The sequence below is a fragment of the Trichosurus vulpecula genome, chromosome 3 (assembly GCF_011100635.1).
Source record: "Trichosurus vulpecula isolate mTriVul1 chromosome 3, mTriVul1.pri, whole genome shotgun sequence".
Lineage (NCBI taxonomy): Eukaryota > Metazoa > Chordata > Mammalia > Diprotodontia > Phalangeridae > Trichosurus > Trichosurus vulpecula.
Genome location: NC_050575.1, coordinates 264,362,415 through 264,384,265, shown reverse-complemented (window position 1 = coordinate 264,384,265; position 21,851 = coordinate 264,362,415). Strand labels below are relative to the sequence as shown.

Here is a 21,851-nt window from a genome sequence, read left to right as displayed (position 1 = left end):
AGATCAAGGATAAAATATTAAAAGTATCAAGATTAAAACAAATTAAATATGATGGTGCCACAGTTAGAATTACACAAGACCTAGCAGCAGAGACATTAAAGGACTGCAGGTCTTGGAACACAATATATTGAAGAGCAAAAGATTTGGGACTTTGGCTGAAAATATCATACCCTTCAAATTTCAATATTATCTTGAGGGAAACAAAAGGACATTTGACAAACTCTCAGACTTTCAAGACTTTGTTAAAAAGAATCCCCAGCTTCATAGAAGATTCGACATACAAGAACCAAGAGAAACATAAGGTACATACCAAAGACTGACTATGAGGGATTCATAGGAACAGACTGTTTACCTTTTATATAACACAAAATGTAAAATGTATGTCTAACATTCTTATTAATAATTGTCAAGATCATAAGAAAGAGGGATAAACCTGACTATGATATGAATTTAAAAAGTAAAACCATTTAGAAACAGCTAAAAACATTAACTATTTTATATAAAAGAGGTGCAAGAAGAAGAAATGATACAGAGGACTTAGATGGGGGAGGAGGACTGGCAGTTCTGGTAACCTACTTTATCGGGAATGGGTTTAACGGGGAAAATATATATATATATATTTAGAAGAGTATAAAAGTCTTCTAAATTTAGAAGAAATAAAATGGTAGGGGTATAGTGCAGGGGGGAGAAGACAAGGGAAGGATTAGGACAAGGGAGGGATTTTTAGAGGGGAGAATGAGGGAATAGGTAAAGGGAGTTCAGATCAATGGGAATGGGAGGATGGGGAGGGATCCTCAGAGGGGGGAAGGCAAGTAATAGGAGGGCAGAGTGGTTGGTGGAGGAGGGGAGGTAGGCAAGTAATAGGAAGGTGATGTAGTGGGGAGAAGTAAAATAGAGGAAGCAGGAGGGATAGGAAACAAAAGATATGTACAAATATATAAAAAACACAAAGAACAGGAGTAGAATATGTTTGGGAAAGTATATGTCTATATACGTATGTATTTATGTATAAGTGTATATATGTATCTGTATGTGTATGTAAATATCAAGAAACATCTAAATTATACTGTAGGCTTCTGGGGGGAGGGGAGAGGGTAAAAATAACAAAGTTAAAAAGCACACAGCAGAGAACAAAAGAAAACACAAGGAAGCAAAGATGGACAATTCTCAACAGAAGGTGTATTTTTTATCATACAGGCTTTCTTGAAATGAAAATTTATTGTTACATATTTTGAATCCTCTCCTATGTTCTGCTAAGCACATGACATGCTTTTTTTTTCTTTCTTACTTTATATTTAAGTTTCAATATTTAAGTTTATGATATGTTTTTGTTTCTTTTCTCTACTTCGTGTTCTGGTAAAATAAAATAAAAAACTGTCAAAAAAAACAAAGAAAAATAGGGACCTTAGAGATCATCTAGTCCAAACTCTCATTTTAAGAGGTCTCAGAGTTGACAGGAAGAGCTCAGTGTTACACAGCTAATTAATGTCAGAACCAGAACTAGGACTCAAGTCCCCTTTCTGGAAAATTTATGACTCCAGCATCACAGAGGAAGTCTTGATAGAAGTCCGTGTAGTTTTTGTACTCCTTTCTAAAAGCAAGCAAGCAAAATGCTCTGGAGTTAGTTCTAGTAAGAAAGGTAGGACAATAACTGAATGAAAACTCATTTGTTAAGCATTAGGAAACTAGTGACAGCTAGGTGGTGCAATGGACATAGTGCTAAGCCCGGAGTCAGGAAAACCTGAGTTCAAATCTAGCCTCAGATACTTACTAGTTGTGTGACCTTGACCAAGTCACTTAATCCAGTTTGCCTCAATTTTCTTATCTGTAAAACGAGCTGGAGAAGAAAATGGCAAACCACTCCAGTATCTCTGCCAAGAAAATCCCAAATGAGGTCACACGAAGAGACTGAAATGACTGAAGAACAACAGTAAGCTAACGAAACTACCAACAGTCCTCGCCTTGTAAGAGTTTACACTCTAATGGGATAACTGCAGACACAGGAGAGTGATGGCCAGGACAGGACACTTTGGTCCAGAGAGTTACAGGGAGTGGAGACAGGAGAGACTTAAACACCCCATCCAGGAACTATGACTGAGTTGGTTTAATCATAATTCATGATTGTTATAGAACTTAAGAGTTGGGTGGGGGAAGGGTACATCCCCAGAGAGGTGATTGTTGAGGAGGTCCACTGAGAGGTGAAGGGAGTGAAGAAAAGCTTGGAAGCAGTCACTTCTCTGAAGAACAAACCCCAGGGCAGGCTCTTTACTAGAGGCAGTAATGAAAGCTTGGGGTGGGAGTGAAGTAAAGCACGTATGGGAACTAGGGGAATTTCTTGAGATTAATGTTACTAACATTACTTGGGTGGCATAGCCAATGTCAAGAAGAACTGGGTTTGAATCTTGCCTCAGACACAAGCTGTGTGACCCTGGGCAAGTCACTAACTTCCCTCAACCCTCATTCCCTCATCTATAAAATGGAGATAATAAAAGTGTTTATGTCCAGGCTTGTTGTAGAGATCAAATGAATATATATGTGAAGCACTTTATAAACCTTAAAGTACTATGGTCACTATAATACTAATAATAATAATCATAACTTCTTAGCAAAGAGCCGGGCACATAGTTTGTACTATATACGTGTTTTATTACTGTTTATTGTTTATATATTGTTTTATTATTATGTAGCTAGGTAGTGCAGTGGAGAGAGTGCTGAGCCTGGAGTCAGAAAGACTCATCTCATTGAATTCAAATCTGGCCTCAGACACTTACTAGCTGTGTGACCCTGGGTAAGTCACTTAACCCTGCATGCCTCAGTTCTTGTGTAAAATGAGCTAGAGAAGGAGATGGCAAACCACTCCAGTATCTTTGCCAAGAAAACCCCAAATGGGGTCATGAAGAATTGAACATGATTGAAGTGACTGAACAAAAACAACATTATTGTTGTTGTTAGGATCAAAATATTATAGTTGTAGAGCCCTTAACACAGTGCCTAGCCCATAATAAGCACTATATAAATGCTAGCTATTAATAATAATGATGAAAATTACTATTGCATATTCCCCTTACATGATATTCCATCTACTACATAGACGATCCCCACCCTGGAACGCTCTCCCTCTTCACCACCTAGTAATGATAGTTTCCATTTATTTAGATCTTAAAGATTTGCGAAGTGTTTTATATAAGATTATATCATTTGATCCTCACAGCCCCTCTGTAAGGGAGGTGCTGTCATGATCCCCGTATCACAGAAGACGAAGCTGAAGCTAGAAGAGGTTAGGTGATTTCCGCAGGGTCACACAGCTAGGATTAGTGTTTGAGGGTGGATTTGAACTCCTTTCTCTCACTCCAGGCTCAGTGCTCTATCTACTCCCAATGAACCATCCAGCTGCCTCTAAAGTTTTAACTTCATTTAAAATGCAGCATGGGAACTTTGAACTTCCTACAAGGAGTTCTTTCCTTTCGCCTGGGCTGCCAGTGCTCGTCCCTCACAGAATTCTTTTGAGTTTGCTTTTCATATAGGTTTTATTTACTCATCTGTGCACATGTTTTTGTAAGCTCTTGACTTTTCACATGATCTTCTTCCATCACATTATACATAAACTTGTGGTGGAGAGAGAGAATGAGCTCAAAAATGCCCTTCATAGCAGCAGGAAGCTAGCCTGTGATATTTGTCAAGAGATAAAACATGAAGGTTATGATAAAGATCCGGGTAATGAAGATACACTGTACTTATTACCTTTTCAAATTAGGGAATTTTAAGGTTAATTGCATAAGGGCTTCTGGTGAGATTGATGGATTAATATCTAGAGTAATGGCAAAAAAAATTAGTCCACATCTCTATAGTGCTTAAAATTTTATATATTTTAAATTTCATAGAGTACTTTCATCACAATCACCTCCTTAGATAAGTACAACAAGCATTGCTATTCCCATTTTGAAGATGAATAAACTGAGGCTTACAAAGCTAGTAAGTAGCAGAGCTGAGTTGAACCTAGTTGTAATGATGTCTAGTCAAGTCCAGTGTCTTTTCCCTATACCATCCTGCCTTTCCTACGGCTTTAAGAATCGTGAGATCATAGATACAGAGCTAGAAAAGATCTCAGAAACCCTTTAGTCCAATTCTTTCATTTTATGAATGAGGAAACTGGGACTTAGAGATTAAGTGAATTGCCTAAGGTCACACACTTGTGTGTGCTAGATAGAAGGAGGATTTGAAGTCCAATTCTCTTGACTCCAAAGCCTGTGCTCTTTCTACTGAATTATGACTCGTTTTCTACTCTACCATTGCATCAAATTGCCCTTTTTATGATGAGTATGAACAAAATTATTAAAACATATCTCTTGTGAAATCTGAGGTCTGTTTTACATCATAGTTTTGCAAGGTAAGCTATAAACTACTGATTGTGGAAAATTATCAAATCATATGGCAGTTTCTCTCTTGATCATTGACTTGTGGATCATTGTATTTGAAAATGCATGAGCTTTAAATCAAATAAGGCTTTGTCTGATGGACTACACAAGTTTGGAAGCTAAAATATTTTTGTAATTTGTCTAGTCACCAAGCATTTCTCCCCCCACCCCTCCCCACCTGTTTGTATCCTGTGTTAATCACATTTGCTTTTCTCATTTGGTGTTGGGTTAGGTGTCCTGTTCAGAGACACATTCTCATATGTTATTCATGATTTGGTTGCCTATTGGGTGACAAATATTCTGAACATTTTGGATTTGCATGAAAATGCTTTCTTAGGTTTTTTAAAAAAAAAATGTTTACTATCTGTGAGATTCAGGGCATTGCTTTTGCTCCCCCTGGACTTGAAGAAATATATTAAATGACTTTTTTTCATTTACATCCCACATGTCTTTGGAAGCTGAGGCAAACTTCTGTACAGAAAAGAAAGGCATGGGCTTCAAATACTGCAGTCAAGGCAGAGAGGAAAAAAAAAACTTCATTAGAATACCCTTAGCACTGAGTCAGAAACAGAGGAAGCATCTCAAATAGTAGGGAAGTGTTGTAATAATAATAATATTAGCAATACCATCGAGCATGTATGTAAGGCTTTAAGGTTGGAAAAGCACTTTACAAATATTAACCCTGGGAGCTAGGTGCTATCATTATCTCCGCTTTGCAGAATAGAAAGTATCTAAGGTTGGATTTGAACTTGGGTCTTCCTGAATCTAGGTCTAGCACTCCATTTACCGACTTTACCTGCAAGTGTTATTGTAGAAAGATAGATGACACTTATTGCAAATGGTCTCGCCACACACAGTTCTGGCTGAAAACTTGCTTTGTCCTGGGCCAGGCATAGTAATGCCATGCTCTTGCTGTTCCTATCTCACCAACTTGAGACGTCTCACTAACCATACTGAGGCTGCCCCAAGGCTTGTAGTGGCAGAGTTGTTAGAGACAGTTTTGCTAATGAAAGAGTCACAGCAGCCTCACAAAGTTTTCCTATTAGGCGACAAGCCTCAAATTAACTGTGAACATAAAAGAGCGAGAGCCATTTCTTTGGGGCCTGGCACAGGCAAACTTCCTGGAGCAAACTTCCAGGAATACATTTAGCTTGATAGGATAGTGTGGTGGCATTGGGGAAAGAGCAGAGGCCCTGGGGTCAGATGACCTGAATTCAAATCCCACCTCTGACATTTATTATTTTTGTGGCTTTGGGTAAGTGACTTAATTTCTTGAGGCCTCAGTTAGAGTACATGCTCTCTGAAGTCCCTAGGAGGTCTAGATATGTAATGCTGTGATCTGGTCTTTCCTTGGCCTTCTTAAAAACTTTGGGTCATTCTGATGCTTAGCGCTTGAGCCAGCTCCTGTTTCTGTCTGCTGAATCCAGAGTACTTGACTATGATCCCTCTGATCTTTCACAACATGAGCACTCATCTATTCTCTCCAGTTATTGAACCCCATCCTCATGTGTTGACTACTGTTTTTTTCTCATTGTTTCTAAATTCTTCAGCCAGCATTCTCCTTACCCATATTACTTCCCATTCCTAAATGCAATTTTTTTTGCATGGAGGAAACGTATGGAATTAATATTTGACTACTTATTTCTGTACAAAATTGAGCCCTACAGATTTGGGCCTGGAAGTGACCCTAGAAGTCATGTTAGTTCTATCCTTCCATTTTACAGGTGAGGAAACTGAGCCCCAAAGAGGTCTATGATTTGACCAAGGTTAAACAAATAGTAAGTAAATTGCAGAACTAGATTAGAACCCACATCTTTTGATACCAAATCCACTGTGCTTTTCCCACCAAACCTGCAATGCTGTCCTCCTGGACATCTCATTTCATGAACTGAAACTCTGCTCTAAAATTCTCAAAGGAGGAAAAAAAATAGTTTTGTCTTTTTAATGAACAGTTAAGAAGATTTTTTTTGTTTATATTTTTTTAAAATTCAAGGCAAATGAGACAATGCTACTTAAGTATGGATGAAATCTAATGAGTTAAGTTGGTTGCTAAGTAATTTTCCCCTGACAGCTAAGAAGTCTTCTTGGTGTTAAACTTTAACATATAAGAGAAAAGCAACATGACTGTTTTTGTTTTTCTTCATCATTTTGTTTCTGACTTGAAAGAGGAAACTTGTAGGAATGAAGGAGTGGAGAAAAGGTAAGTTTGAGGTTTCCCCTGAATCTAAGACAGGCTATTTTCCATGGAAGGTTTAAGAACTGAGCAATGGTTCAGGGAAGTCTTGGCATCAATGCCTGCTAGCTAAGCTTGGAGAAAGAACCTGTAAGGGCTATCTTTCCTTAACCTGCTAATAGCCTTTTAGGGGTCAAGATCTAGGACTTTTAGATGCAATAAAAGTGAGAGAACTTGAAGGTTTTTCTGAGATTAGAAAAGGAAAGATAAAGTTAAGTGGTGATTGATAAACAGTTGGATTTAGTGAGAGCAAGTACTTCATTTGTACCCAGATATTTGTATTTCATCAAATCATTTTGTCTGAGTAAACAAGAATAGTGATCCTTAATTAAACTGTGCTGTTATGAGTTTTATGTTCATAGAAAAAGGATTATTTGATATATATGTGTGTATGTGTGTGTGTGTGTGAGGAGATCCTATATTCACCCATTAACAGATATGCATTCACCTGGTGATAGCTACCAGAATTCTAAGCATCATGCTTAAGAATAATAGTCTTCTAAATAGGGCTTTCAAAATATAGCTAGATTTTGCCATTTGAAAATCAGGTGCTGAACAATCATATCATGCACTTGAAAAAGCTCAGTTTGATTTCTAAAAAAAGTTATATGGCTAAGAAGTCCTAAATTCATTCACAAAGAAATATATAAGCAGAGGGCGAAAAAATCTTTGGCTACAGAAATTGAGTAAACTGATTATGTTACTGTCAGAATTTGAAGGAGATGCATTTTTTACATTTTAATTTCATCATCAAAACGAAGTTTGTGCCATTGCAGTAGAAATGTCTGGAAGAATTGTACCCATTTTGCTCTTATAATAGGCAAGAAAATTTAGTTTGAGATTTGCATAATCAGTTTTTAGAAATGATTCAGATAAGAGATTGCCTATTTAGCAGCTTTATTAGTGGATTTTCTGATTTCAGTCATTGCAAACTGAGATGGAAGGGGACATAGATTATAATATACTGCATGTGATGAATGTGTGCTTCCCAGCTGGGCATGGATACATTCAAGCAAAACATACTTCACACTAAGTTGTTTTGAAAGAGAAAAATATGGAGAATGAGAGAGAAAAAATGGTGACTGAGTGTATTATAACATTAACCTCATCATCCATCTACTGGTAGGCTTTCAAACGACTAATAGTCAATGGCTAACTTGCTGTTGTGAAACCCACCAGACTTGGTTCCGGGAGTAAGGAGAAAAAATATAGGGAGAAAGAACCAGCAATGTAATGCAAAGGGGTTGAGATTTACTGAGCCAGCAAAAGCAAAATCAATCCCCAGCTGACATACCGCTCCCACCAGTATATGTGTATTGGCAACCAAAAATGGGCTCCTTAGCACTTAGTCAACAAGTGCCCTTGACTAGTTTGGCTTTTTCCCCTGAACTGAATGCTGTTTGTATCTTGGACTGGAGTAAGCTTGTCGGCCCCTTCACCTTGCTTCCCTTGCTTAAGCTGATGGAAAGAACCTGTGCTTTCCCGGTCAACCCCTTCACCTTGCTTAAGCAGATTGAAAGAACCTGTGCTTTCCCCGGCGTACCTTACACCCCCGCAGAAGCTGGATGGTTAAAAGCAGCTCCCGTTGGAGCCAGAGGCTGCCACAGTCACAGCCACAGCTGAAGCAGGAGCTGCCAGTAGCAGAGCTGACCTATGGGAGGAAGCTGAACAAAGACTTCAGGCCAGTGGGTAATCTTTTTACCATAGAGGGGGAAGCATGATTTTGCTTTACGCAATCATGCTTCTCTGTAGCCTCCTGGTTACTCTTGTAAGGTGTACTTATTGGGCCTGGAAGCTTTTGATCAATATATCAAAATGGGGTTGCTGGTTCATGGGTTGGTTACTGTGGAGCCTAAATATATGTTTTGATTCTTCTACCTTCTACTTTGAGAGTTTCTTATATCCGGCGGTTCCGAACCTTTCAGACATGTTTATGATCCTCTTTGAGATTATAAACTCTGCCCTCCTATTACAATATGTGACTTTGGGGTTCCTATACCAATCAGCACAGCTTTGTTTTTCAGTGAAAAAAAACTTTTTTGCTCATCTGCCAATAGGGATTAACTAAAAATGGAGAGCTAATGCAAAAACATTAAACTAGGCTAACTATTTTAGGTTTTAAATTGTGTTATTTAAAAAGAAATACATTAGCCGATGACATGCTTATAATCACTGTCAGGTCTTTGTTGTAATACTGTAATGGTAATGTAAATGGGAAGACCTTTCCCATCCACTAATAGGCCCATGTGACCTGCCTAAGTCACATGGAAGCCTGAGTCACATGAGTTTGAGTCTCATGAAGCCTGTAGTGGGAGGAGCTTGCTGAATGGGTGAAACAGGAAAGGTGGAGCAGAGCTGACAGGAAGTTGGTCAGAGCTGGGAGAGATACGGTAGGAGTTGCAGTTTGGGAGAGAGGAGGCTTTCAGAGGTGCAGCAGTTAGTGTGAGTGAGAGCCAGGGAGCCATTTGCTCAAGGGTGTTCATTTCTGTGAAAGCCATATCTTCCTCGCTTTGAGGCCTGCCTTGGACATAATGGGTGCTTAAAAAATGTTTGCTGAATTGAATCAAGTTGTTTGACTAAAACATGTGATTTCCACATACTAGTCTTAGTTCTTCCTTTGGATGTAGGTTTATTAAGGTTAATCCCTCTTTGATAGGATAGCCCTTCCAATATTTCAAGACACACAAGCATGCTTCTTTCATCCGTCTCTTCTCCAGGCTCAAGTTCTAGCATCACTTTGCACTTTTTAATATTTAATTTTATTTTTTTAATGAACAAAAATCTATTTTCTCTCCCTCCCCAATCCCCTTACCCATTGAAAAGAAAAGGAAAACTCTTGTAACAAATGTATAGTCATCTGATATCACTTTGAAATCACTATGTGTAAATGGCTTCACTTTTGACAAAGACCTGTATTAGCCTACATGTGGTGCTTAGAACTCATTCCCTTCCCATTTTTTCCTCCTCAAATACTGGCTTCAAGGCCCAAGTCAGGTGCTGCCTCTTCCCTGGCATCTTCAGGGGAAAGTGATCTCTTCTTCCTCCAATTTTCCTGGGATATTTTGTTGGATTCTTCCTTTTGCCTCTACCACACTCAGCCTTATATTATAGCTATTTGTGTCTATGTCATATCCTCACATGAGATTCATCCCTATGTTGTGGATACAGAGCTGGTCTTGAAGCCAGTTAGACTTGGGATCATTCCCACCTCTGACATAATCTGCCTGTGTAACCCTGGGCAGGTCAATTAGCCTTTCAGGGCCCCAGGCTGCTCTCTAAGAATAAAAATTTCAGAGAAAGTGCTGATCTGCATTAGAAGAGAATATTTCCTTCTCCTCACTTTCTTCCTAAAAAACAATCACATTTCTAGAAGCACACACATACAAGAATATCCATATTTGATTTTAATTCCTAGGATATGTAGTGTTTTAAGAATATGTATTTAATAACACATAATATGTATTTAACTACGTACATAATATGTATTTAGTTACACATATAATATGTATTTAGTTACATATATAATATATATTTAATTACATACATAATACATAATATGCATTTAACACATATCTAATGAAATGAATGAATAAATTTTGTGATCCTAAGAAATGTAGGCAAGGGAAGATTTTTAACCCCAATAATGAAGGATCTCAAGGCAGTGGCCAGTTTTAAGTGCTGCTCTGAAATTATCTTGTGCTTCCCTGACTTACTTACCAACTTGATATGTTCCCGTTTCTGGTATTTTTCACTATAATACTGTTCCTGCCGCAGATTCAGTAGCTGCTGCTGTTGCTTGTCCTTTAATTCTACCAGTTTCTGTGTCATTTCTGCATCCAGGGCTGCAAGGTCCTGTTCCATCGTTGAGGAACCGTGATCGGGGCTGCTGGGTTCAGATCTGCAAAAACAAGCCCTTGAGGGTCACTTGGAAAATTCAGTCAGTCAGTCACCAAGCATTTACTAAGGGCTTACTATAAAGCTAGGTGGTGCAGTGGATAGAGCACAGGCCCTGGAGTCAGGAAGAAGGGAGTTCAAATTCAGTCTCAGCCGTATTTTTTGTGGGACCTAAGCAAGTCACTTAACCTCTCTTTGCCTCAGTTTCCTACTCCGTAAAGCATGGATAATAATGGCACCTGCCTTCCAGGGTTGCTGTGAGCATCAAATGAGATGATGATCATTAAGGGCTTAGCACAGCGCCTGGCACATAGTAAGTACTATATAAAGGTTAGCTATTATTACTATTATTATCATTATGCTACTTTCCCCTTCCCTGCTGTACCAGATTCTTCTATTTGTATCTGTACTAAAATAGTATAAAAATACATGGAGGATCTATGAATTCATCAGTAGGGGAATTCTTACACCCATCTATGACATAGTAGACAAATTCCAGAGTGCTGTCTGAGACATCCAGAAAATGACTTACTTTGAAGGCTGTCAGAACTTGAACTCTGATCTTCCAGATCTCACTGCCAAAAATGTTACCCTTGTCAAGACACTTAGGTGCAAGTGAAGAGATGAAGTTGATTAAATAGGGAGGTTGATAGATTTTGCAGAACGTTTTAAAGAATGCAAACAAACGATCCCTGAGTGTTGGTTTTGGTTGGAATTGAGGAGTCATTTTTCTGACATTTGTATTTTTTGTACAAACATAACAGACAGGGAGAGAGCAGGGTAGAGAAGAGGCTGACAGGATACTTCTTTTGCCACTTTAAATTAGGGCCACTCTAAGAGAGAAGAATAAACAGCTGCCCAGGATGACCGACACATTGGAATTGTATTTCAATGCTTTTCAACACAGTGACCCAACTGGAATGTTGACAGTTCATTTACTTGGATAAACTGGCACCAGGCAGCCTGTTAGGGCAGGCCTTTTCTTCAAATAGGAGAAGAAAACTTGGAACTAAACAGAAATAGGACATAGGAGAAGCTGATGTTAAGAGGCTTTCCTCCCTCTACCCCCCTGGTCCTCCAAAGCACTGGTGAAGACTTACCTGCAACAACAATTTTGTATCACTACTTTTGTCACTAGTGCTAATGGATAATGACCGGAAAAAAAAATCTATACCGTTCATGGATATTGAGAAATGTTGACAGAACTAAACCCAGGACATTTGTTTTTAATTTATGGGAGCATGTAGATCATTTCATATGTTTCATATGAAAGCTTGGTTATGTTACAGGCTTTGCGTGACAGCATGGGACCCATTTCACCTCAAACCTGGTATAACAAGATTCAGAATGATGTCGCTCCCTCATTATTAAACTTACTGAGGGAGAGCACAGAAGCTTCAGCAACAGGCAAACAGCACCTCAATTTTCAATGTCAACTAAGTAAGCCAAGACCTTTAGGGCATTTTTAATATGTCTGACAGTAATTTCTCCAAATTGAAACTTCAGTTAGTACACAATGTATTCCACATGTGCCTCTACAAAGTTATTCAGATCACTGACAATCTTTGATTGTGCCATGCCTTTTCATTTGTTCTTTTTCAGTACAAGGAACATTCAGGAAGTCTACTGAAGGAAAAAAAAAACCCTAGTAATTTATATTCTGTAGCTACAGGCCAACAGTTAGACTAATGATCTAAGGAGAATGTAATCCATGGAGGATCTCTAGCTGGAAATAAAATGCAATACTAAAATACAATGAGGCTAAAATGATAGTTTTACTTTAAAAAAAATCTACATTTAACTTCCTAAACTGTGGGTTTTTTTAAGACTTGAAATAAAATTTCACTTCCGAAAAAAAATGTGAAGATTAACTAACCTTAAGGAAGGAATGTGTTTGAGCCATAATGAAACAATTTTTCATTAATAGGATACTAGATTTTTATTTCCATTTTTCTTTTCAACATTGAATGAAATGAATGATTTCGATAAAATGAATATTGTTTATGGAAACAGGCCATACACAATATCATAGATTATAAGTTTTGCGTTATGTATCTTGTAAGAGTGATTAAAGTGCAATAGAATTACACAAAAACTGAAAACTACATTAGTGAATTTATCTAGAGCTTGCAATTTAAGACTAAACATGGATATTTAGCAGAAAAACCTTTAAATTAGTAGATAAAATAATCTGTGTTTTTTGGTATCTAAGGTTGTTGTTTTTGTTCATTTGTTTCACTCATGTCCAACTCTTTGTGACCCCATTTGGGGTTTCCTTGGTAGAGACACTGGAGTGGTTTGCCATTTCCTTCTCCAGTTCATTTTACAGATGAGAAAACTGAGGCAAACAGGGTTAAGTGACTTGCTCAGAGTCACAGAGCTAGTAAGTGTCTGAGGCCAGATTTGAACTCAGGGAGATGAGTCTTCTTGACTCCAGGCCCAGAGCTCTATCCACTGAACCACCTACCTGCCTTTGGTATCTAAGATAACTCACTTATATTCAAGGTAGAAGAGTCTTAAGTGGGGTTTATAGAAAATTAATCGTCCTTTCCCTGGTAACCCCGAAGATATGAAAAATATTGAATGAGTTATAGAAAGAGAATGTAAAAAATTTCCACTATAAGTTACTGTCCTATCATGGGACACTTCACTGGTTTAAATCAGTCTTACTTGTCTCCTGTGTTTGCTGGCTGTTCTCAGAAAAAAATTCAGCCACAAGGATTTCAGTAGCTAAGGGTCTTTAAAGTAATGTTTAGATGTCTCAGTTGCATCTGACTCTTAGCAACCCCATTTGGGGTTTTCCTGGCAAAGATACTGGAGTGGTTTGCAATTTCCTTCACCAGCTCATTTTACAGATGAGAAAACTGACGCTAACAGGCTTAAGTGACTTGTCCAGGGTCAGACAAATGGTAAGCATCTGAGACCAGATTTGAATTCAGGAAGATGAGTCTTCTTAATGCCAGGCCCAGTCCTCTATTCACTGTGCCACCTAGCTGCCCTAATGCATATAGGGTGCATTATTTGATCTTCATACCTCTGACTAGAGACTCTCATCCCACCAGAGGAGGCTAAACTGAGGGTGATGGGAGATGGGCATGGGGCGGGGGGGAGAGAAGATTATTTTCTAGCACAATCAGAAATCTAGAGCAGAAGGGAACCTCAAAGGGCATGTAGTCCAATAATAGTGAAGAATTCAAGAGACTTGACCAAGGTCACAAAGGTACTTAGGGGACACATGTGGGATTGCAACATAAGTCCCTCTGACCCTGACTTCAAAACTCTTTTCACTCTACCAGATTGCCTTTTCTTAGAATAAAGCCTCCAAGAAACTCAAATATCATGTTACTGGTCCCAGACTTTTGGTGTTAAAATAAGAAAGGGCATTCATTCAACTTACTTCTTCTTGCTGTCCCTTTTTGCATTTTTTTCTAGGACAGCCCTCCTTCGCAAGTAATCATTTTGGATCTCATTGTATTTTGTGGTGTGCTCTTTGATGAGGTCAGTGGTTTTCTTGTGGTGTCTCTTCACAAGGTCTTTCATTTCTTTGTAGTGTTTCTTCTGAAGTTTAACAAAAGACTTCTGCTGCTTTAACTCCTCAATTGTCTGGGCTTCCACATCTGCAAAAAGCACAGTAGCAGATAACTAAAAGAACACGTGTTTTAGGAGCGTTCAACCCAAATTTACTAATGGGTCTAATTCCTTCTTTTGGGGATCCTGAGAAGGATGAACCAATACTATTTTGCAGAATATATATCCAAGGAATTAAAATCTTTGGATAAGCTGGAGTGCTGCTGTTAAAACATTCTGAATGATACCATGTGGACCTGTCATCAGTTTATTGCTCTTAATGTTTGTGGCTCTAGCTTTTAATATTGAAAACTATTTTTTAAAATGCAGCTTTTGAATAAATCAGACATTCTTGTGACATTAATAACATTGTATATGGAAACAAAATTAATTAAAGAATGAATAATGGGTTGATACCAGAGTGATTGAGATTACGAAAATTAGCACCCCAAGTTACTACCCCAAACAGACAACTGCTCAGGCTTTCCCCCGTAGGTAGAATGCACTGCTTCCTTACCTCTAATTTCTTCCACTCTTTAGTTCCCCTCAAGGCTAAATTCATGTGCCACTTGTTATATACCAAGCCTTTACTGATCTGCTTGGTTGTGAGTCACTTTCTCCCATAATTTTATATTTTTATTTGTGAACACATTATATGATCTCAGGAAAAAATAGGCAGGAACTATTTCACTTGAGTACCTCTGGCTCCTAACATAGCCCCTGGCACATAGGAAGTGCCTAATATATGGTTGTTGAATCAAATGAATTGAAGGTGGCTCCAGCCTTTCCACATGTCTGCTTATGTGGGCGGGTGAGTGGGGAAACAAGCATGAGGGTTATAAACCACCTCTGAACCCACATAAATTACTAACAGGAATACATAGAATTGCAAAGCTAGGGACACTTTTAAAGCTCATCCTGTTGTTTCTTGATCAAAAAAATTTGTTCTGAGATCCTGAACTGAAAAATTGTCTCATAAATTTGTTTGTTGGTTGTTTTAATGGTTTATCATTTCATTTCATGGTTTCATTATCCAAGTCTCTCTCTATAGAGAGGTTGAAGGGAAAAGTAGGTACCTTTACATATTGGCTCTCTTGGGTTTAAATTGACTTATTATTTTTTATGTGTGCTCTTCTAAAATTTTCATTATTATATTTTATTTCACTTTAATTTTTGAATGTATTTAAATAAATATATTAAATATAGATGCAGCCAGGTGGCATAGAGGATAGAGCACTGGGCGAGGAGTCAGGAAATACTGGGTTCAACTCTGGCCTCAGACCCTAATTATGAGACACTGGACAAGTCACTTAATCTCTGTCTCAGTTTCTTCAACTACAAAACTATAAAATAGTTCTATTTAGCAGGGTTGTTGTGATGATCAAATGAGACATTTGTAAAGCACTTATGAGCCTGGCACTTAGACTTTGTTTCCTTCCTTCCCCTCCCCTGTCTAGCTAGTAATTTCTTGAAAGCAGTTCAGGACAAACAACCAACTATATCAATCTAGTCTGACAGTATATACAATGTCCCACCCCCATAGTATCCTCCCTGCCTGCAAAGAAAGAAAGGAGGTAAATTTTTTTATCTCTTCTTTGGGGCTTAGCTTGATCATTATGACAACTGACTTGTTCTATAATTGGTTAATATAATTGGTTAATATTGTCTCATGCGTAAATTCTTAGTTGTCTAGTATATGATGCCTGTAAATTTGGTAAGCAAAGGCTTTACCAGTATCCACTTGAAAGTGTTTCAAGTACATGGAATGTGGGAAGTACATCTGCATGGCTGATAAAGAAGTATCGTAGGTATATTCATAGGATCTGAGAGGTGGAAGAGTTCTCAGACGTCATTTAGCCATAATTGTTATCAAAAGCACATATGGTTCTGTGTTTCCGACTGCCAACTGTTGTTAGTTCTGTAATAGATCTATTGAGGTCACTGTGGCCAATTGCTGTTAATATTATGGTCAATAACTCATCCATGGTTATTTTGAAATTTTTATTTCAATACTTTAAGGGTTTATGATTTCTTTATCATCAGTACTGCCTCCATCAATGAAGATTGCAACTAAAACTATATTTCAATTTTTTTGGAGGGGGGAAGGCAGGGCCATTGGAGTTGTGTTTTGCCCAAGGTCACACAGCTAATGTCTGAGGTTGGATTTGAACTCAGGCTCTCGTGACTCCAGGGCCAGTGCTCTACTCACTACACTGCCTAGCTGCCCCTCACTGTGCTACCTAGCTGCCCCTAAATGGTCTTTTAAGAGTTGCTATGACCAAAAAAATAAAAGTCCTATATTCAGGCTGGAGAAAAGACTTTTCAAAATTAGCTAAAGTACTTAAGTCTTCTCATGAAAGATAATACAGACTTGGTTGGACCGGCCAGAGTTTGTGTTCCTTTAATAAAGGCTTTACAAAACCTGGGTCACCTCCATGCTATAATGAGATATTAGAGGAAGGCTTTAATGGAAAAGCATTTTAGTAGTTTCTACTTGAAAAAAGATGTTACTATTTAATGAGTCATTATTCTGGGGCCTACGATACTCTCTGATTTTGAGTCATTCCTCAATATTTTTGTCATTGATCTAATCCTTAACTGGTACTAAAAATGGGTATTTATAAAGTGACGAGTTTCCTTATGACAGAGAAGAAATTTTAAGGGAATACTCAAACAAATAAAAGGAGCAACTGAGTGTGCACACATACACATGCCTTTACCTTAGTCTAAAGCATGGTACTCTGGGTATTGGGGATATTTTTACTTTACCTGTTAAGACACTCTGAATAAGATCTTCAGTTTTTGCAGGTGCTTTTACTGAACCTAAAATTAAAGAGGAAGAAAAGGTTTGTTTTTGGTGTTTTCCTGCGTAAAGTATGTCTTCAAACTTAGGTTGTTGTTACACAGAGAATCTAGACATTGTGAAAAAACACTTATTCCATTTTCCTTTGTACAGTTTGGAAACAAATGCTGGAAAAAATGAAGTCATGAACTCAGTTCACATGGGTGAGAAGAGAATTTTATTCAGTGGAGGTAAATACTCAATGCTTTTTACCAAATACAATATAAGATTACTACTGCCACCTTTTGGCACAAATCAAAATAACAAAGTTTTGAAGTATAAAATTCTATCAGTAACCTTGGTAATCATAAAGATGAATCTTTATTTGCTCATGAATTCTAACAACTTAGATTTTAGATGGTACGTAAATCTTTGAAGTCTATATCTGGAAAATATTTTATTTGAAGTTTTTTTTTCCATTTTTAGAGAGGCAGCATAGAATTGCATAGCATGGTAGCCATGCAGTCAGCAAGAATTTACTTCATATTCTACCACTGTCACTGGTGACCACAGACAATTCACTTTACCTCTCTGAGACTCAGGCAACTCTCTAAGGCTATAACTTAAAGATGGGTAAGGATGTGCCTGGGTAGAGGAGGTCCCACTGAGACAAAACCACAGGTCCTTGACATATTTAACATTTCAGGGATTGTCTTTTGTTTTTTTAATTTTTATGAAATTGACAGACATCAAAAGATATAAACATTGATTTTTGCAAAAACAATTGTGGTGGTGGTACAATAACAAAAATAATTCACATTTCTATTATACTTTATGAAGCCTAAAATAGTCCTGGAAGGTACGTGGTAAGAATGTTGTACCCATTTTACAAAGGAAGAATTGGATACTCAAAAGACTAAAATATTTTATTTTGAATCCTGATGTTTTTGTATCTGTGTGACCTTTGGGTCACTGTAGATGCTGAGATTCGAATTCAGGAGTCTTCATTCTAGTGCAATTTGCACAAGTTAATGGATCTCTTCATTTGTTTGTGAGACTTGGGTCTCACTATCTTACCCAGGTTGGAAGTGCAATTGCTACTCATGGGCTGACCCTGCTGATGATAAGCCAATGAGCTTTGAAACTGTTCTGTTTTTGACCTGGACTGGTTTGCTGTTCCTTAAACATCTCACTCTTCCTTCCCTCCCCATCACCTTAAGGGCTTATTATATTGGTGCTAAACTTAGGGCGGACACCTCAGCACTGAGGCCTAGAACTTTACTGCTCTAGGGCTCCACCAGCCTCAGCTTCCTTTTATATGTTAGGAGAATCTAAATTTGCTATTTGAATAATCTCTCTTTTTTTTTGCCAGCATCTTCACCAACCAGATTCTTTGAACTAATGAAAGTATGAGAAATATTGTGCTGATAATAATGTGATGAGATAGAAACTAACCAGAATCACTCAATAAACATGTATTAAATGCCTACTATATACCAGGCACTATGCTAAGTGCTACAGATACAAAAAAAGAGGCAAAAAAAATTCCTGCCCTCAAGGAACTCACAATCTAATCAGGGTGACAACAAACAAACAAATATATACAAATAATACATAGGATTAATGGGCAATAATTAGCAGAGGGAAAGCACTAGAATTAACTAACAGAGGTAGAAAAAGGTTTCCTATAAAGATGAGGTTTTAGTTGGGATTTAAAGGAAACCAGGGAAGCCAGTAGGTAGATACGAGGAGGGAGAGCATTCCAGACATGGGAGACATCCAGAGAAAATGCTCAGAGCCAAGAGAAAGAGTGTCTTATTCAGGGGGCAGGGCCAAGATGGCAGCAGGAAAGTAGGACAACTCAGCAAGTCAGTGGGAAAACTGCTGGAACCAGGTGAGAGAAGTGCATGGTAGACCCCAGCCATGGGGGTGGAGTAGGTGGTGCAGTGCTGCTGCTGCTGCAGCAGCAGGAAGCTCTTGTGACTGCTTCCAGAGCTCCAGATGCAGCTGCTTCTGGCCCCAGGCCTGGTGGGAGGAATAGAGGAATCAAGCAGTGGATCAGAGGGGGAGTGCAAGGAGCACTTTGCTGGTGCAGAGGCTGTGCCCTGCTTGGATCTGGGTCGCAGTCCTGGTTGACAGTTCTTGGGGGAGGAGGAGGGCTGGTGTGGTAGAGCTTGCCATGTAGAAGTAGTTCTGAAAACAGCAGTGCAATGCCCTGAAGCTTTGGACAAAGTACTTGCCATTCTGAAGCCAGTCATACCCTGACAAAAACCTCAAGGGTCAAGTGGGAACATGGCCAGACAGCAAAAGACTCCGGCTATTTAATCTTTTTTTGGTAATAAAGAAGAGCAAAACATACAGCCAGAAGAAGTCAACAAAGTCAAAGAGCCCACATCAAAAGCCTCCAAGAAAAATATAAATTGGTCTGAGGCCATGGCAGAGCTCAAAAAGGATTTGGAAAAGTAAGTAAGAGAAATAGAGGAAAGTTTAGGAAGAGAAATGAGAGTGATGCAAGAAAACCATGAAAAACAAGTCAACAACTTGCTAAAGGAGACCCCAAAAATACTGAAGAAAATAACACCTTAAAAATAGACTAAACTAACCCAAATGGCAAAAGAGCTCCAAAAAGCCAATGAGGAGAAGAATGCCTTGAAAGGCAGAATTAGCCAAATGGAAAAGGAGGTCCAAAAGACCACTGAAGAAAATACTACCTTAAAAACTAGATTAGAGCAAGTGGAAGCTAGTGACTTTATGAGAAATCAAGAAATTATGAAACAGAACCAAAAGAATGAAAAAAAAATGGAAGACAATGTGAAATATCTCATTGGAAAAACCACTGACCTGGAGAATTGATCCAGGAGAGATAATTTAAAAATTATTGGACTGCCTGAAAGCCATGATCGAAAAAAGAGCCTAGATATCATCTTTCAAGAAATTATCAAGGAAAACTGCCCTGATATTCTAGAACCAGAGGGTAAAATAGAAATTGAAAGAGTGTCTTATTCATGATATGGCCAGAAGTCAGTGTCATTGGATTGAAGAGTGCATGGCAGGGAGTAAGGTGTAAGAAGGCTGTAAAGGTAGGAGGTGGCTAGGTTATAAAAGTCTTTGAATGCCAAGTAGAGGATTTTGTATTTGATCCTGGCAGTTACAGGGAGCCATTGTACAGTGAATTGGTAGGAGGTAACATAGTTGGACTGATACTTTAGGAAAATCATTTTAGTGCCCATATGGAGGATGGACTAGAATAGGGAGAGACCTCAGGCAGGGTAAGCCACCAGCAAGCTAATGCAATGGTCCAGATGTGAGGTGATAAGGGCCTGCACCAGAATGTTGGCAACATCAGAGGAGAGAAGGGAGTGTATTCGAGAGGTGTGCAGTGGATAGAAAGCTGGGCCTGAAGCCAGGAAGATTTATCTTCTTGAGTTCAAATCTAGCCTCAGATATTTACTAGCTATGTGACCCTGGGCAAGTGACTCAACCCTGTTTGCCTCAGTTACTCATCTGTAAAAATGATCTGCAGAAGGAAATGTGTTGAACCACTGCAGTACCTTTGCCAAGAAAACCCCAAGTGGGGTCATGGAGAACAACTTGACATCAAATTGAAGACGCGTAAAGGCAGTTGGAGATGCAAGACTGGTGGCTGGCAAAGATGCTGGGGCAGGATAGGTAGATTTTAGAATCACCAGCATAGAGATGGTAATTAAATGTAGGAAAGCTGATGAGATCAAGTGAAATAAAGAAGAAGAAGAGAAAGGGGCTCAGGAGATGCCCCTTGGGATACTCACTATGATTATAGGGCATGATCTGGAGAAGGATCAAACAAATGAGACTGAGGAGTGGTCAGGAGGAGAAGAAAGACACCATACTACATGGTGACTCCTTTTCCCTTTTCCTGATTTTATTATTCATTTAAACAAATACAATATTACCATCTACCAAAATACAAGGAAAAATAAGAGGGTAAAATAAAAATAATACAGGTCTTGCCTTCAAAAAGCTTAGAGTCTGGGGAGCAACCCAAATGGTCACATAAAATACACAATAATGTGACACAACATATGATTAAATAAATGATAGAGACCACACATGTAACAGGACTACAGGAAATGAAATTATCTCTAAAGTCCTTTTCAACTCTAAATCAATTAATCAACAAACATTTATTAAACACTTACTAGATGCAGGCACTCTGCTAACCACTGGAGATAAAAATAAATAGCAATAATCGTCCCTGAGCTCAACAAGTTCATATTCTAATATGAGAGACAAAATGTACATTAATAATACCTATTTATAAAGGCTATATGCAAAACAGAAAAAAGGCAACCTAAAAGAGAAGGCATTGGAAGCTATGGAGACTGCAGAAGGCCTCCTACAGAAAGTGATACTTGAAATTCGATTCTTGGTTCTTGAAGGAGCTAAGGGATCCTGACTGATTGATGTGAAGAGGGAGGGTATTCCAAGCTAAGTGACAACTAGTTCAAAGGCACAGAGATGAGAAATGGGGTGTCACGTGTAAGGAAGGGTGAGGAAACCAGTATGGCTGAACTATATATTCTATGCAAGAGAGTGATTTGTAAGAAACCTAGAAAGACAGGAAGCAGCGAGGCTGTGAAGAGCTTTAAATGCCACGTGGAAGAGATAACGGGACTTCACTGAGTGTAAGGATGACATGGGTCTACTTGTACTTTAGAACTGCTTTGGCATCTTTGTGGAGGATGGATTAGAGAGGGGGGAGACTTGAGGATGAGAAAACAATTGGAAGGCTATTGTAATAGTCCACGTTGTGAGAAATGAATATTTCTCTCTTATATTTAATAACCAATTATTGTATTAGGGCCAAGGATTTTCCCCTTTTCTACATCCTCATCCAGAAACCAACCAGTGTGGGAAATATCTCTTAGGTATTTACCCAGGCTGAGATCTAATCAGACAGCAAGAGAAATTCTATGTTTGG

The 21,851-nt window shown here is 38.5% G+C and overlaps 1 protein-coding gene across 1 annotated transcript in view; it reads right to left on the bottom strand.

The window, feature by feature from the left end:
• Positions 1–21,851, bottom strand: part of PLCB1 (phospholipase C beta 1) — a 908,098-nt gene that overhangs the window by 119,888 nt on the left and 766,359 nt on the right. The window contains exons 25-27 of the mRNA XM_036749135.1: positions 16,879–16,932; positions 13,940–14,159; positions 10,366–10,546 (exon numbers count right to left, since the gene is read on the bottom strand). Of these exons, the coding sequence (XP_036605030.1) occupies positions 10,366–10,546; positions 13,940–14,159; positions 16,879–16,932 (455 nt within the window). The remainder of the gene's footprint in view (positions 1–10,365; positions 10,547–13,939; positions 14,160–16,878; positions 16,933–21,851) is intronic.